Below are 17,470 nucleotides of genomic sequence, written 5' to 3'. Positions count from 1 at the left end.
CGCTCCCTAGCAGCAGATAAGCTCCACCACAGCTACAATTTGGATTATAAGACGAACCCCCATCTTCTACCCAAATTTTGACGAAAACAAGTGCGTCTTATAATCCGAAAAATATAGTATGTCTAACTTGCTTTTTCTCAGTTTTTTTGTGTTGAGCCCACATGCCTACTGTTAGGAGTCAAGTTTCCTCTGCTGCACAGGGGGAATTTCGATCCGTCTCCCATTCTCCATCGGCCGCAGTGGAGCCTGCTCAGCAGAGATGTCGGTCCCAGCATCTCACTGAGTTTGATTCAGTGCAAAGGGTTATTGCTGCCTTTCCAGGCTCTACTATTGTACCCTGCACTGATCTACGGCGAACAGGCTTTTCTGGGACTAAGTCCTGCTTTGCACATACTGAGCATGCCCAGGGCAAGATCTCTCACTGGAGATCAGGGGTCACATGTTCAGCTTCTGCAGCCAAGTCCATTGGTCCTTTCAGGAAGGTCCTATAGGTGCTTGGACTAAGTCCTGCTCTGCACACACTGAGCATACCCAGGGCAAGATCTCTCAGTGGAGATCTAGGGTCACATGCTCAGGTATGGCGATCTCTCATTGGTCCTCTTTTTTAAGGTCCTGTAGGTACTGCAGCTATTTAAGGCCCGCATGGCCGCACGGCCATGCGCTAGTATCTTCATACGTTACATGCTTTGCGCCATTGTGGTCATTTGTGTGAATGTGTTCAGGGACCCGGCTGAAATAAGCCCCTAGAATGCTGGCACCTCCAGCGAGGAGTTTGTGTGTGAGAGTATTCAGGGACCCGGCTGAAACAAGCCCTTAGAATGCTGGCACCTCCGGCGAGGAGTGTAGTATGCATGAATGACCACTGACTGCTCGCGTCTGGGTAGTTAGCCTGTGTCTCTGTGACAGTTAACAGGACACAGAGCTTTGTCTTCTCAGCCACTCTGTGAAGCTACCAGAGCTGGTTATTACCGCCATATAGCGCCGCCATCCACTTAGCAGCAGGATATTCCTGCACGGTGGATCCCGGGTTGCGAACGCACCAATCACCTCAATAAATATATTTGGTGCGTTCCGCAAACCCTAACATTATACTAGCACCAGGATCTGGCTAAGTAATGGCGGACAAACAGTGATTGCAGGGGTCCATCCAGCTGCTGGAGGGCCGGTTGGCGTCTCTCGAGCGTGCAACCTCGGCGGTGGATGTTACCGCAATTGCTGTTCAGGCTGCTAGCGTGGCTGCAGCAGCTTTACCCACTGCCACCTTTGTCCCAACCTTATCCCATCTTCCATTGCCTGAAAAATTCTCTGGGGACAGTAAGTCCTGTAGGGGATTCATGAGCCAGTGCGGTATTCATCTCGAGCTCCTGGCTGCACGTTTTCCCACAGAGCGGGCAAAGGTGGGATTTGTAATTTCTCTTCGGTCGGACAGAGCTTTGGAGTGGGCTACGCCGCTGTGGGAGCGCAACGATCATGTGGTGCAGAGTGTTCCTCGGTTTCTGGACACTCTGAAGCAGGTCTTCGTAGGACCTCAAGTCACCCATGATACGGCGCTCCAACTGCTGGCATTGACTCAGGGTTCGACCATGGTCAGTCAATTTGCCATTCTCTTCCAGACCTTAGCGTCTGAGTTGGAGTGGTCTGATAAAACCCTCATCCCAGTCTTCTGGAGGGGGCTGGCTGACCATGTGAAGGACGCTTTGGCCACTAGGGAGATTCCCGCTACACTGGAGGAGCTCATATCCATATCAACTCGCATAGACCTTCGTTTTCACGAGCGAAGGTTGGAGCGAGCCCAGTGTAACCAGAGGTTTCAGCTGGCTCCCACCTTTGCCAGACCTTTGGAATCTCCTGTCCAGGCGCCCGAGTCACATGAGGCCATGGAGGGGTCACGAGCGGGGTCTAAGTCCCAGGCTGCTCTTGCCTCTAAGGTCTGTCATGTTTGCCGGCAGTCCGGACATTTTGCCTCTAAGTGTCCGCAGCGGTCGAGGAAACGTCAGTGTCTAGTGGCAGTTGGAGGAGGTGCATTAGACACGGCGACGTTTACCTCAAAATTGTCCTTCAAGGGGACAATTACCATAGGCCCATCCACTCTTATGGTAGAGCTTTGCGTGGACTCTGGAGCGGAGGGTAATTTTATGTCTTCCACTTTCGCTCAGTGACACGCAATACCCCTGGTGATGCTCGCCAAGCCAATAACCATTCGAGTGGTAAATGGGTCGACACTACCTTTACAGATTACACACCAAACCATCCCTTTCACTCTCTCGTTATCTCCATCACATCAGGAGATTATTTCTCTTTTGGTCCTTCCTGAGGGAATTGATGAGGTCCTGTTGGGGATACCCTGGCTTCGTTTTCATTCTCCTCATATAGAGTGGTCCTCAGGGAAAATTTTGGGATGGAGTAAATCCTGTGAGGGTAGATGTCAGAGGGAGTGCGTTCAGGTTGCTACAACTGAGGTACCCGCGGATATTTCCTCTCTCCCCAAGCACTATTGGCCTTATGTGGACATATTCTCCAAAAGGGCTGCGGAGACCCTTCCGCCTCACCGCCCCTATGACTGTCCTATCGATGTCTTGCCTGGAGCTGAGCCTCCCCGGGGTCGAGTCTATCCGTTATCTCTCCGGGAGACGGAGGCAATGTCTCAGTATATCCAAGAAAATCTGGCAAGAGGTTTTATTAGGAAGTCAGTGTCACCTGCTGGGGCTGGGTTCTTCTTCGTACAGAAGAAGAGTGGAGAATTGCATCCATGCATTGACTACAGGGGTCTTAACGCCATCACCGTTAAAAACAAGTACCCACTACCCCTGATATCTGAGCTCTTTGATAGGCTACGGGGAGCAAAGGTTTTTACTAAATTAGATCTGTGGGGTGCTTATAACCTGATCCGCATCCGTGAGGGGGACGAGTGGAAGACGGCTTTTAACACCAGGGATGGGCACTATGAATATCTGGTGATGCCCTTTGGGCTCTGTAATGCCCCAGCCGTTTTCCAAGACTTCGTGAACGACATCTTCCGGGAGATGCTCACCACCTCGGTCGTAGTCTATCTGGATAATATTCTCATCTACTCTCCAGATATTGACTCCCACCGGAGAGATGTTCGCAAAGTCTTCGACCTCTTACGGGCAAACTCCCTCTACGCTAAATTGGACAAGTGTGTGTTTGAGCAGGAGTCCTTGCCATTCCTTGGTTATATCATCTCTGCCCAGGGTTTGGCTATGGATCCTGCCAAGCTACAGGCTGTGATGGACTGGCAGGAACCCCATTCACTTAAAGCGGTGCAGCGCTTTATGGGGTTCATCAATTACTATCGCCAGTTCATTCCACACTTTTCAACTTTGGTAGCTCCCTTGGTTGCCCTCACCAAGAAGGGAGCAAATCCCAAGTTGTGGTCGGAGGATGTCTCCAAGGCATTCCTTTCGATTAAGTCACACTTTGCTAGCGCTCCCATTCTACATCGTCCCGATGTAGATAAGCCATTTATTATGGAGGTGGATGCCTCATCCGTTGGTGCTGGAGCAGTCCTTTTCCAAAAGGATGCTCAAGGTCGGAAGCATCCTTGCTTCTTCTTCTCCAAGACCTTCACACCAGCGGAGAGGAATTATTCCATTGGGGACAGGGAGTTGCTAGCAATGAAATTGGCTTTTTCTGAGTGGAGACACCTCTTGGAGGGAGCTCGCTTTCCCTTTCAAGTATTCACCGACCACAAAAACTTGGTGTATATACAGACGGCCCAGCGGCTGAATTCTCGCCAGGCCAGATGGTCCCTATTCTTCTCCCGGTTCCATTTTACTCTCCATTTTCTCTCTGGAGAGAAGAACGCTCGTGCCGATGCTCTCTCTCGCTCCGTAGTGTCATCTGAGGAGGAGGATGAGGAGCCTCGGCTTATTGTCCCCTCTGAGAGCCTGAGAACTGTGGCCCCGGTTTCGCTTGAGTCCGTGCCCCCGGGCAAAACTTTTGTACCAGCAAATTTGCGACCGGAGGTTCTCTCTTGGGCACACTCGTCCAGAGTGGGTGGACATTTTGGAACCAAGAGGACATCTGAGCTTTTGGCGAGGACGTACTGGTGGCTGCATATGGCCCGTGACGTCGGGGACTATATTCGGGCGTGTGTCTCCTGCGCCCAGAATCGGTCTTCACGGCAACGGCCTGCCGGGTTACTTTACCCCATGCCGGTGGCAGACAGGCCTTGGGAGATGGTCGGGATGGACTTTGTGGTGGGTTTGCCCAAGTCTCGTGGCTGTACCATCATTTGGGTCATCACCGATCATTTCTCGAAAATGGTGCATTTGGTGCCACTACCACGGTTACCTTCTGCAAGGGCCTTGGCGGCGTTGTTCATTAAGCATATTTTCCGCTTACATGGTATGCCTGATAAAGTTGTCAGCGACCGGGGTCCCCACTTTGCGTCTCGGTTTTGGAGAGAGCTCTGCCGTTTACTCAGCATAGAGCTGAATCTCTCCTCTGCATATCATCCCGAGACAAATGGGTTGGTAGAGAGAACCAATCAGACTCTGGTGACATACTTGTGACATTTTGTCTCTGCTAGGCAGGATGACTGGGCATCTTTGCTACCTTGGGCGGAATTTGCCTTGAATAATGCCGTAGCCAATTCCACTGGTCAGACTCCTTTTCTCCTTAATTACGGCCAGCATCTGCGTGTCCCTGTGCCCATGCCCGTGTCATCCACCAATTCTAGGGTGGCAGACTGGGCGGTGGGGGCACGTGACATCTGGGACCGCACACAGGATGCCATCCGGGCCTCCAAGGAGAGAATGAGGGTCTCGGCTGATACACACCAACGCCCCGCTCCGACCTTTGCTCCTGGCGACTTAGTGTGGCTCTCCGCCCGTAACATCAGGCTGCGAGTTGAGTCCACTAAGTTTGCGCCTCGCTACATTGGTCCGGTCAAGGTTCTGGAACAGGTGAACCCTGTGGTCTACCGTTTGGCTATTCCTCCACGCCTTGGTATCACCGATACCTTTCACGTTTCCCTCTTAAAGCCCATTCTTTTGTCCCGGTTTTCTGAGTCATCTGCCGGGACATCGGGTTCATCTACGGATGAGTTTGAGGTGAATGCTATCGTGGGGTGCAAGGTGGTACGTGGCAAGAAATTTTATCTGGTGGATTTGAAGGGTCACGGTCCTGAGGATAGAACCTGGGAGCCTGTGGAGCACATTCGGGCTCCGCTGCTCATTGCAGCTTTTGAGCGTAGCAAGGCTCAAGGAGGGGGGGGCCCTAGGAGGGGGGGTAATGTTAGGAGTCGAGTTTCCTCTGCTGCACAGGGGGAATCTCGATCCGTCTCTGCTGCGGTCTCCCATTCTCCATCAGCCGCAGTGGAGCCTGCTCAGCGGAGACGTCGGTCCCAGCGTCTCACTGAGTCTGATTCAGTGCAAAGGGTTATTGCTGCCTCTCCAGGCTCTACTATTGTACCCTGCACTGATCTACGGCGAACAGGCTTTTCTGGGACTAAGTCCTGCTTTGCACATACTGAGCATGCCCAGGGCAAGATCTCTCACTGGAGATTAGGGGTCACATGTTCAGCTTCTGCAGCCAAGTCCATTGGTCCTTTCAGGAAGGTCCTATAGGTGCTTGGACTAAGTCCTGCTCTGCACACACTGAGCATGCCCAGGGCAAGATCTCTCAGTGGAGATCTAGGGTCACATGCTCAGGTATGGCGATCTCTCATTGGTCCTCTTTTTTAAGGTCCTGTAGGTACTGCAGCTATTTAAGGCCCGCATGGCCGCACGGCCATGCGCTAGTATCTTCATACGTTACATGCTTTGCGCCATTGTGGTCATTTGTGTGAATGTGTTCAGGGACCCGGCTGAAATAAGCCCCTAGAATGCTGGCACCTCCGGCGAGGAGTTTGTGTGTGAGAGTATTCATGGACCCGGCTGAAACAAGCCCTTAGAATGCTGGCACCTCCGGCGAGGAGTGTAGTATGCATGAATGACCACTGGCTGCTCGCGTCTGGGTAGTTAGCCTGTGTCTCTGTGACAGTTAACAGGACACAGAGCTTTGTCTTCTCAGCCACTCTGTGAAGCTACCAGAGCTGGTTATTACCGCCATATAGCGCCGCCATCCACTTAGCAGCAGGATATTCCTGCACGGTGGATCCCGGGTTGCGAACACACCAATCACCTCAATAAATATATTTGGTGCGTTCCGCAAACCCTAACACCTACTTTACATCAGTACAATTTTGGAAACATACTTTTATTTGTTAGGACATTATAAGGGTTAAAAGTTTACCAGCGACTTCTCATTTTTCCAACAAAATTTACAAAACCATTTTTCTTATGGCCCAACTCACATTTAAAGCGAGTTTGAGGGGTCAATATGACAGAAAATACCCAAAAGTTACACCATTTTAAATCTGCACCCCTCAATGTGCGCAAAACCACATTCAAGAAGTTATTAACCCTTCAGGTGCTTCACAAGAACTAAAGCAATGTGGCATGAAAAAATGAACATTTTACTTTTTACACAAAAAATTTACTTTAGAACCAAACTTTTTTTTCACAAGGGTATCAGGAAAATATGGAGTACAAAACTTGCAATTTCTCTTGAATACACCTATACCTCGTATGTTGGGGAAAGCCACTGTTTTGGCACATGGTAGGGCACAGAAGGGAGGGAGCACTGTTTGACTTTTTGAGCGCAAAATTGTCTGGAATCAATGGCGGGCACCATGTCACGTTTGGAGACCCCCGGATGTACCTAAACAGTGGAAAGCACCCAATTCTAACTCCAACCCTAACACAGCCCTAACCCCAACCCTAAACCCACACGTCACTAATCCTAATCCCAACCCTAACTGTTGTGAATTCTGTTCTCGAGCTCCCTCATGTGGTTATGAATGCTACTTCGGCGAGTTCTGTTCATGGACTCCCTCTGGTGGCTGTGAGTGGAGCTGCTGGTTCTGAGGTTCCTTCCCCAGCTGATCTCATTTAGGCCTTGGCTGGCTGCTCTATTTAACTCCACTCAGATCGTTACTTGATGCCAGCTGGCAATGTCCTAGTACTGGTTCAGTTCTCTTGGATCTTTCAGATGACCTGTCTACTTCAGCAAAAGCTAAGTCCCTGCTAGCTTATTTGTTACCACTGTTTTTTTTGTCCAGCTTGCTATCATGATTTTGTCCTGTTAGCTGGAAGCTCTGGGATGCAGAGTGGCACCACCGCGCCGTGAGTCGGTGCGGTGGTTTCTTTTGCACACTCTGCGTGTTTTTTTGTTAGTTTTTTATGCTGACCGCAAAGATACCTTTTCTATCCTCAGTCTGTTTAGTTAAGTCTGGCCTCCTATGCTGAAACCTATTTCATTCCTGTGTTTGTGACTTCCATCTTAACTCACAGTCAATATATGTGGGGGCTGCCTATTTCTTTGGGGAATTTCTCTGAGGCAAGGTAGGCTGTATTTTCTATCTTTAGGGGTAGTTAGCTCTTAGGCTGTGAAGAGGTGTCTAGGTAGAGTCAGGAACGCTCCACGGCTATTTCTAGTTGTTGTGATAGGATTAGGGGTTGCGGTCAGCAGAGCTCCCACTTCCCAGAGATCGTCCTGTATTACTAGTTTGCTCATTTGGTCATTTCTAGTGCTCCTAACCACCAGCTCAACATAACACCTAACTAAACCCTAATCACAACCCTAACCCCAACACAATTATACCTGCAACACAACCTTAACCCTAGCGCAACCCTAACCCTAGCTCTAACCCTAGCCCCAACCCTAACCCTAGACCAAACATAACCCTATCCCTAGCCTTATCCCCAACCCTAGCCCCAACCCTATCCCTAGCCCAACCCTAACCCTAGCTATAACCCCAACTATAACTCCAACCATAACCCTAGCCCAACCGCAACCCTAGTTATAACCCCAACTATTACCCCAACCATAATCCTAACACTAGCTCCAACCCTAACCCTAGCTACAGCTCTGGTAAAAATTAAGAGACCACTGCAAAATGTTCAGTTTGTCTGATTTTTGTCTTTATAGGTATATTTTTGAGTAAAATGTAAATGGTTCATTTATTCTATAAACTTCTGACAACATGTCTCCGAATTTCCAAGCAATACATTTTGTATTTTTTTCTGAAAAGGCAAAATGGTCAAAATTAAAAACAAATATCCAGTACTTTCAGGCCTCAAATTATGCATAGAAAACAAGTTCATAATCATTTAGAAACTACAATACTAATGTTTTAACTCAGAAAGAGTTCAGAAATCAATATTTTGCGGAATAACCATGATTTTTAATCACAGCTTTCATGCGTCTTGGCATGCTTTCAACCAGTCTTTCACACTGCTTCTGGTGCAAAAATTAAAGCAGTTCTTCTTTGTTTGATGGCTTGTTGTAACTATCCATCATCCTCTTGATTACATTCCAGAGGTTTTCAGGTCTGGAGATTGGGCTTCCCATGACAGAGTTTTGATGTGGTGGTCTCTTAATTTTTGCCAGAGCTGTGTAACCCGAACTATAACCCCAACCATAACCCTAGCCCTAATGGAAAAGTTGAAAAAAAAATATATTTTTTAATTGTATTATTTTTACCTAACTAAGGGGGTGATAAAGGGGGTTTGATTTGCTATTTTTTTTATTTTGATATCTGTGATAGGGTCTATCACAGTGATCAAAGTGAGCCAATAGGAGAAATCTATTGTTGCCGGCAGATCTCAGCGAGCGCATTGCGCATGCGCCCTCCATTTTTTGCCTGGAAGAAAATGCCGAGGGCTGGGGGACATCGCAGGTACCAGGGGGCTCAGGGGACCCCATTTCTCTCTCCTCTGATGTGCTAGATCATGTCAAAGGAGAGAAAAATAAATGGGAAATCTGACTTTTTTTTGTAATCGCTGTTATTCCCTCAATAATGGTGATTGCAACACCGGGGTCAGTAAAAACTGACCCCACTCATGTTCTTCTGGGTCTTGGCTACCCCCGGAAGCTGAGATCCCAGAGATTTTCTGAAGCTGGGGGGCGCTATAACTTTATTTCTCAGCGCCGTTAAAAGGCAGAGCTGAGGATGTCACCTTACTGCCACCATTAAAAGGCATATCGGCGATTGTTAAAGGGTTAATACACCCAGACCAGGTGGGTTTTGCACCAGGAGTGGAAGCACGAGATGACACATTGAAAACAATAGATATTATTAATCATGCACATGCTCAAAAATCCCTCTAATGATCCTATAGCTTGATGCTGAAAAGGCTTTTGATAGTACCTCATGGCCTTCTCTATTTCAAACCTTGAGCCACATCAGTTTGGGTCCTTTATTTACCTCAAAAATCTTATCCCTCTACCATTCCCCTTCAGCCCAGCTAAAAATTATTAGCTCCCTTTTGGCTCCCTTTACTATAAGGAATTGTACTCGACAAGGTTGCCCCCGCTCCCCAATGTTGTACTAATCTTAATCTATGGAGAATCAAAATAACAGCATAGAACGCCAGATAAATGTGATCCCAAAAGTTATGTAAAATGTTCTCAATAAACACGTCAAATCAATCCACAAAAAAGCAAGTCCCCACACAGGTTTGTCGTCTGTTAATGGAAATATAGGGGGCTTCCATGTTACTGGTATACAGTGGCTCAGGAAAAGCAAAATGGATGCTGTACACCCCTCAAAAAAAATCAGCAAATTCTGCCCTCCCAAATCCATATGCCAACCTGCCTTCTGAGCCCCGCAGTGTACCTAAAACACATATAGCGTGCACATGTTTGGCATTTTTTAAATGATGAGAGCCCGCCTAACTTACAGGTGTGTGTCTCCAGAAGCATGAGCTGGGCATAACGTACTGGTGACTTCAACACACTGGTGACTTCAATGCATTTGTCACTACAATACACTGGTAACTACAACGTACTGGTCATTACAATAGCAGTTTGCAATTTTCACTAAGCAACATTCATTGCTGCTTGTTTCTAGAAAACACCCATGATAGTAAAAATCATCACTACACCTGTAGATAAATTCCCAAAGGGGTATAATTTTCAAAATGGGCTCACTTGTGGAAGGATTCTGCTCTTCTAGCAATTGGGGGCTTTGTATATGGAGTCCACAAACTATTCTAGGAAACTGTGCGCTCCAGGAGGCAAATAGCACACTGTCCCTCCCGAGTCTCTCCATATGGCTAGGCAATACTGTACAGTCACATATGGTATATGGCCACTTTCATTAGAAATTGTGGGTCAAATTATGATGCCATTTTTTACCCACTTCTTGTGTGAAAATGTAAAATCTGGGGCTAAAACAAAATTTTAGTTTTAAAAATGTAGTTATTTTTTCTTCACTGCCCAATGGTATAAAATTCTGTGACACACCCGTGGTGTCAATATGATCACTGCATCCCTAGAGAAATTGCATAACTAATTTTGGGGTCCATTTTTCCAGTTACCATTGCGAAAATAAAATAATTGGGTCTGACGTAAATTTTTTGTGAAAAAAAAGTAAAATTTTCATTTTTTTCACATTGCAAAAATTCCTGTGAAGCACCTGAAGGGCGAATAAACTTCTTGAATGTGGTTTTGAACATCATGATGGGTAAAGTTTTTAGAATGGTGTCACTTTTTCATATTTTCTATCATTTAGACCCTCAAAGTCACTTCAAATGTGAGATGGTCTCTAAAAAATGGCTTTGTAAATCTTTGCTGGAAAAAGGAGAAATAGCTGGTCAATAGTGTTGAGTATTCCGATACCGCAAGTATCGGGTATCGGCCGATACTTGCGGTATCGGAATTCCGATACCGAGATCCGATACTTTTGTGGTATCGGGAATCGGAATCGGAAGTTTCCAGTGTATGGTTCCCAGGTTCTGAATGAGAGGAAACTCTCCTTCAGGCGCTGGGATCCATATGAATGTGTAAAATAAAGAATTAAAATAAAAAATATTGATATACTCACCTGTCTGGAGGCCCCTGGACATCACCGCTGGTAACCGGCAGCCTTCTTTGTTTAAAATGAGCGCGTTCAGCACCTTCCATGACGTCACGGCTTCTGATTGGTCGCGTGCCGCTCATGTGACCGCCACGCGACCAATCACAAGCCGCGACGTCATCCCTCAGGTCCTAAATTCCCTTCTAGGAATTTAGGACCTGAGGGATGACGTCACGGCTTCTGATTGGTCACGTGGCGGTCACATGAGCGGCACGCGACCAATCAGAAGCCGTGACGTCATGGAAGGTGCTGAACGCGCTCATTTTAAGCAAAGAAGGCTGCCGGTTCACAGCGGTAAGGTCCAGGCTGCGTCGGAGAGGTGAGTATATCAATATTTTTTATTTTAATTCTTTATTTTACACATTAATATGGATCCCAGGGCCTGAAGGAGAGTTTCCTCTCCTTCAGACCCTGGGAACCATCAGGGATACCTTCCGATACTTGAGTCCCATTGACTTGTATTGGTATCGGGTATCGGTACTGGATCAGATCCGATACTTTGCCGGTATCGGACGATACTTTCCGATACCGATACTTTCAAGTATCGGACGGTATCGCTCAACACTACTGGTCAACTTTTAACCGTTGTACCTTCCTAACAAGAAAAAATTTGTTTAAAATATTGTGCTGATGTAAAGTAGACATGTGGGAAACGTTTTTTATTAACTATTTCGTGTGACACGTCTCTCTGATTTAAGAGCATAAGAATTCAAAGTTTGAAAATTGCAAAATTTTCCACATTTTTTGCCAAATTTCCATTTTTTTTCACGAATAAACGCTAGTTATTTCATAGAGATTTTAACACTATCTTTAAGTAGTATGTCATGAAAAACATTCTCAGAATCAGTGGGATCCGTTGAAGCGTTTCAGCATTATTACCTCATAAAGTGACATTGGTCAGAATTGTAAAAATTGGCCTGGTTATTAACGTGCAAACCACCTTGGGGCTGTGATGACAGAAGACCCCCAAAAGTGATCGCATTTTGAAAACTGTGAGCTGAAAACTGGTATTGAGTCCGTGCTTGGAGGGGCAGGTGTTATATTTTAGAACACATCTGCTTGCTGCTTGAAGTGCTATAAGCACCATACACACTTGGTCAAAATTGTTTGTACCCCTCTTTAATGACAGAAGAATCCACAATGGTTACTGAAATAACTTGAATCTGACAAAAGTAATAATAAATAAAAGATCTATGAAAATGAACAAATGAAAGTCAGACACTGCTTTTCAACCATGCTTCCACATAATTTAAAAAAAATAAAACTCATGAAATAGGTCTGGACAGAAATGATGGTACCCCTGAAAATAATGTGACAAAAGGGACTTGTTAAATCAAGGTGTGTCCAATAACTAGCATCACCGGGTATTACAATCTTGGAATCAGTGAATGGGCCTGTATATCGGGCTACAGATACTCACTGTGCTGTTTGGTGACATGGTGTGTATCACACTCAACTTGGACCAGAGAAAGTGAAGGAAAGAGTTGTCTCAGGAGATTAGAAAGAAAATTATAGACAAACATGTTAAAGGTAAAAGTTATAAGACCATCTCCAAGCAGCTTGATGTTCCTGTGACTACATTTGCACATATTATTCAGAAATTTAAGATCCATAGGATTGTAGCCAACCTCTCTGGACGTGGCCGCAGGAGGAAAATTGATGACAAATCAAAGAGACGGATAATACGAATGGTAACAAAAGAGCCCAGAAAAACTGCTAAACAGATTAAAGGTGAACTTCAAGGTCAAGGAACATCAGTGTCAGATTGCAACATCCGTCATTGTATAAGCCAAAGTGGACTTCATACAAGATGACCAAGGAGGACACCATTGTTGAAAAAAAATCATAAAAAAGCCTGACTGGAATTTGCCAAACTACATGTTGACAAGCCACAACGTTTCTGGGAGAATGTTCTATGGACAGATGAGACAAAAATGGAACTTTTTGGCAAGGCACATAAGCTCTATGTTCACAGATGGAAAAAGGAAGCATATCAAGAAAAGAACACTGTCCCTACTGTGACATATGGAGGAGGTTCTGTTATGTTCTGGGGCTGCTTTGATGCATCTGGCACAGGGTGTCTAGAATCTGTGCAGGGTACAATGAAATCTCAAGACTATCAAGGGATTCTAGAGAGAAATGTGATGCTCAGTGTTCGAAAGCTTGGTCTCAGTTGCAAGTCATGGGTCTTGCAACAGGATAATGACCCAAAACACACAGCTAAAAACACCCAAGAATGGCTAAGGAAAACATTGGAATATTCTGAAGTGGCCTTCTATGAGCCCTGACCTAAATCCTATTGAGCATCTTTGGAAAGAGCTGAAACATGCCGTTGAGAGGTGCAAAAGTCTCATTGACAGTTGCAGGAGTTTTTTGATTGCAGTGATTGCCTCAAAAGGTTGTGCAACAAAAGATTAAGTTACAGGAACCATCATTTCTGTTCAGGCCTATTTCATGAGTTTTATTTATTTTTTTTAAATTATGTGGAAGCATGGTTGAAAAGCAATGTCTGACTTTCATTTGTTCATTTTCATAGATTTTTTATTTATTATTACTTTTGTCAGATTCAACTTATTTCTGTGACCATTGTGGGTATTTCTGTCATTAAACAAGGGGTACCAACAATTTTGACCACGTGTGTATACTCCAAGCGAGGGCTGCTGAGCAAAGAGAGGGCTGCATTTAAGTAGGGGGCTGCAGACAAGTACATAGTTAAACAAAATATCATAGCTGTGATAACTGTGTAATAGTTGTATTTATTTGAGGAATTGTCCATGATTGTGGGTGGGTTTAATCTTGTGAGGAAAAAAAGGGATCTTGTGATTCGTGCATGTAATTAAGTTAAAAGCTTCTTGTAGATTCTTTTAGCTGCACCTGTGCTTGCTGCTTGAAGGACTATAAGTACCATATACTCCAAGCGAGGGTCACATAACTAAGGTCAGAGTGTGTGAAAGGCAAAAGGGGTAATACAAACAAGTAGTCAAAAGACAAATCCAAGGTCCAGTAACAAAGAGCAGAAGATCAGAATACAGAGCACAGAGCAAACACACCACTGAATAAGGCTACAACTGGAAAAGGTCTGACCACTGCCAGACAGCTAAATAGCCAGTTAATCACTCTGAACAGGTGACACCTGGAGGAAACCCCACAAGCCCAGCCAGATTGAGCAGCTGGGCTGTCATTCACAATACTGTCAGCCCCGAATTCTCTTCTCCCTATAGGGTGGATGAGCTGTCACTCACAGCGATCTTAGGCTTTTCTAATTATAAAATGCCTATCAAATTTGGAAGCTATCATTGTAGTGGATATATTTTTGGATGGCCTCAAAATTTACATTATGCATTTTATTGCATTATAAAAGAATGGACATTTTCAGTGGACCAGTGGAAACGTATTTTTTTTTTTTTTAGTAAGGTCATTATTCAGCAACTCCCAATATTGTTTCATTTCAGCAGGGTATGTGGGCATTCATAAGGCACTTGCAAACATAGAATTGGGATTCACCTAAATAAATTTCTGGAATTAGAGGCTAGTTTGATTAACAATTACTGGGATCAGCTCATCATAAAAAATAATTGTAAAATTTCAATGTCTTCCAAGTGGTTGTCTGTACATGAACTCCAGTGGATGCAGTAAACTCTGGTATTTGGGAAGTGAGACTCACTAGTTGACCGTGGGAAAGTGTTTTCTTTACAATAGCCTGGAGTCGGGAATTAGTATTAAATGGAACCTGTCACCAGGAAAATGCAATCTAATCTTAAAGCAGCATGATATGAAGCAGGAGGAGCTGAGCAGATTGCTATATAATTTTGTGGGAAACTATTCATTATAACATGTGCGTTATATATTTAAACCTCTGCTCTTTCTGGGATTTTTGGTCCAGAGGGCGGTTTTACAAGTGACTGACAACTTTATGTGTACAAAAGTGCATACAGAGATGTCTGTCAATCACTGATAGGACTGCCCATTGGACCGAAAATCCCAGAAAGAGCTGAGGTTTAAATAATTAAAGCACAGGTTATGCTGAATCTTTTCTCACAAAACTATAAAGCAACATGTGCTGTCCCCCTGCTCTATATCATGATGGCTGCAGATTGCACTGCATTTTCATGGTGACAGGTTCAGTTTAATGAAAAGGAATAACATCTTCAAAGGGATTGTACAGGGTTAGAAAGACATGGCTATTTTCATCCACAAACAGTGAGCTACCTATCACCCTCACCCCCATTTGCTTTAATAGAACATTGCCACACAGTGCCAACTCGTGGGTATGTGTGGCACTGTTCCTAGAAAAAAGCATTATTTTTCTAAGGTCTCATTCAGTTGTCAATTTTTTTGACGCAAGAGAAAAATGGATCAAGTTTCTTCAGCGTTTGTCATCTGAGTTTTATCAGACTTTGGTCCCAGTTTCATCAGTTTTTTTCACTGGTGAGAAAAAAAATTTCTCATCCTTCTCCTATCAGTCAGTGAAAAACTGATGAAATCTCAATGAAGCCTATTTCTGTATAACTCTTGTAATACAGCACAGGCTACTGAAAAGGAGAATGGAAGAATCCACTAGTTAATACAGTCATATATTTCCAGAAGAAGTAAAATTGGCAATGGTATAAAGCAGAGTTCAAAGAAAAGATGCTCCCGTATTGTTATTCTATGTACAGTAGAATACAAGTATTTAGTAAAACAGATGTTTGATGAATGGTCTGAAATGTATAAAGAGGATTGAAATGCTTAATTCAACATCTTAACTTCTTATTATACTCACTTTTTCTTTCAAGTAGGATAAAACCATATTGACAATTTCATTTGAGACTGGGATCATATACTTTTGATAAATCAATGAAAATGCCATGTTCTTGTACAAGTTGACTGCCATGATAATCTGTGCTTGATTTTGTTGCTGCTAATTTTGGTGAAAAAATCTGTCAAATGAGATGTAACATTTATTGCAGTTGATAATGTTGACCATTTCACAATATTTTTCTTTCTGTGTAAAAATAGAATATGGTAAATAACAAAAAGTACCGTACATCGGGTACAAAGAGCATGAGATAACAAAGAATCAGCGTATGTGCAAAACATACAATAAGTGCCAAAAATGAACATTTTAAGTTTATTGCTGAAATGTGAGTGAACCATGGAAACAAATAATGATGTGAGATGTCCCAACAAACATACTTAGGCTATGTTCACATACTGCATATTGCTGCTCTCTGCAGTAAATTCGCAAGTAGAGTTGAGCGAATTTGTTCGGATTCGGTTCCGAATACGATCGGCATCGAATATTGTTTTTGCAATATTCGTCAAACACAGCCGAATGTCATTAGAGTAAATGGGAGTAGAAATTATCGAATATTTTCGGAACCGATCATCAAACATGCATTCGGCACGAATAGTGTTCGAATATGGCACAAATACGTCAAAATCAGATTCAGGGACAAAAACCGAACAACCTTTGCTTCAATAGGTCCCTGCCCTGTCTTTTGTACTAGCCCAGACCAGCCTCTGTACCATAAGTCGGTGCTGGAACCAACGGCCTGCCTCACTTGCGCCTCCAGTTCACTGCGGGCGTTCACCCTCGAGCGGTGTCTACTCTCAGATCTTCAGATCTTGACCGATGGATTAGGTCTCTTGTACCCTGTGAGATGAGGGCTAGGTCTCTGTTCTTGAAGAGTGTAATCTTGACTCCAGGTCTTGACTGATGCATGTTGGGTTTTTGGAACTTGACCGGCGTCATCTGCAGTCTGGAACTTGCTTGCGGTAGATCGGGAGTAGAAATTATCGAATATTTTCGGAACCGATCATCAAACATGCATTCGGCACGAATAGTGTTTGAATATGACACAAATACGTCAAAATCAGATTCAGGGACAAAAACCGAACAAAGTCGCTCCTCTCTATTCACAAGTATTCACAGTGCCTTTAACTATTTTACAACTTTCCACATATAGGTAGGTCATAGATCGTCTACTCCCCTTTGATACGAGCTCCGGCACTGAGCCCACACTTTTCCTGGCATTTGATCAACTGTCATGTGCCTCTAACATCCACGGGTTGAATCGGGCTACACTTGACAGCAGCATGTAACTCAAGCACGCTAGAAGGGCATTATTGTTGTGTGATCATGGGGCGCCGATGTGTTGGTATGACAGCAGCAGGTTCAGCAGGAGGTGATGATTTTTTAGCTACAGATATCTGGGCTTAAGCCCTGCTATGTGTAGTGTGTAGCACAAGCAATCGGAAGATAGCAGCTTCAGGTCTCCTAAGGGGACTACTGAAACAAGTAAAAAGTTAAAAGAAAGTTTCAAAAAATATTAAAAAACTAAAAAAATTTAAGAAGTTCAAATCACACCCTTTTTACCCCATTCAAAATAAAACAATAACTAAATAAAAATTACACGTTTGATATCACTATGTTCAGGAATGTTCGATCTATCAAAATATAAAGTAAATTCAACCGATAGGTAAACCGCGCAACAAGGAAAAAAAAATGAAACACCAGAATTACTTTTTTTGCTCACTGCAACATTGCAATAAAATGCAATG

At 44.4% G+C, this 17,470-nt stretch overlaps 1 protein-coding gene across 1 annotated transcript in view; it reads right to left on the bottom strand.

Moving 5' to 3' along the window:
- Positions 1 to 15,830, bottom strand: part of LOC143785774 (uncharacterized) — a 33,802-nt gene extending 17,972 nt beyond the window's left edge. Inside the window, exon 1 of the mRNA XM_077274896.1 lies at positions 15,690 to 15,830. Within this exon, the coding sequence (XP_077131011.1) occupies positions 15,690 to 15,800 (111 nt within the window). The 5' untranslated portion in view covers positions 15,801 to 15,830. The remainder of the gene's footprint in view (positions 1 to 15,689) is intronic.
- Positions 15,831 to 17,470: the final 1,640 nt, after the last annotated feature.

Source organism: Ranitomeya variabilis, chromosome 7, assembly GCF_051348905.1.
Source record: "Ranitomeya variabilis isolate aRanVar5 chromosome 7, aRanVar5.hap1, whole genome shotgun sequence".
NCBI classification, from domain to species: Eukaryota; Metazoa; Chordata; class Amphibia; order Anura; family Dendrobatidae; genus Ranitomeya; species Ranitomeya variabilis.
This window is presented reverse-complemented; position numbering and strand designations above follow the sequence as displayed.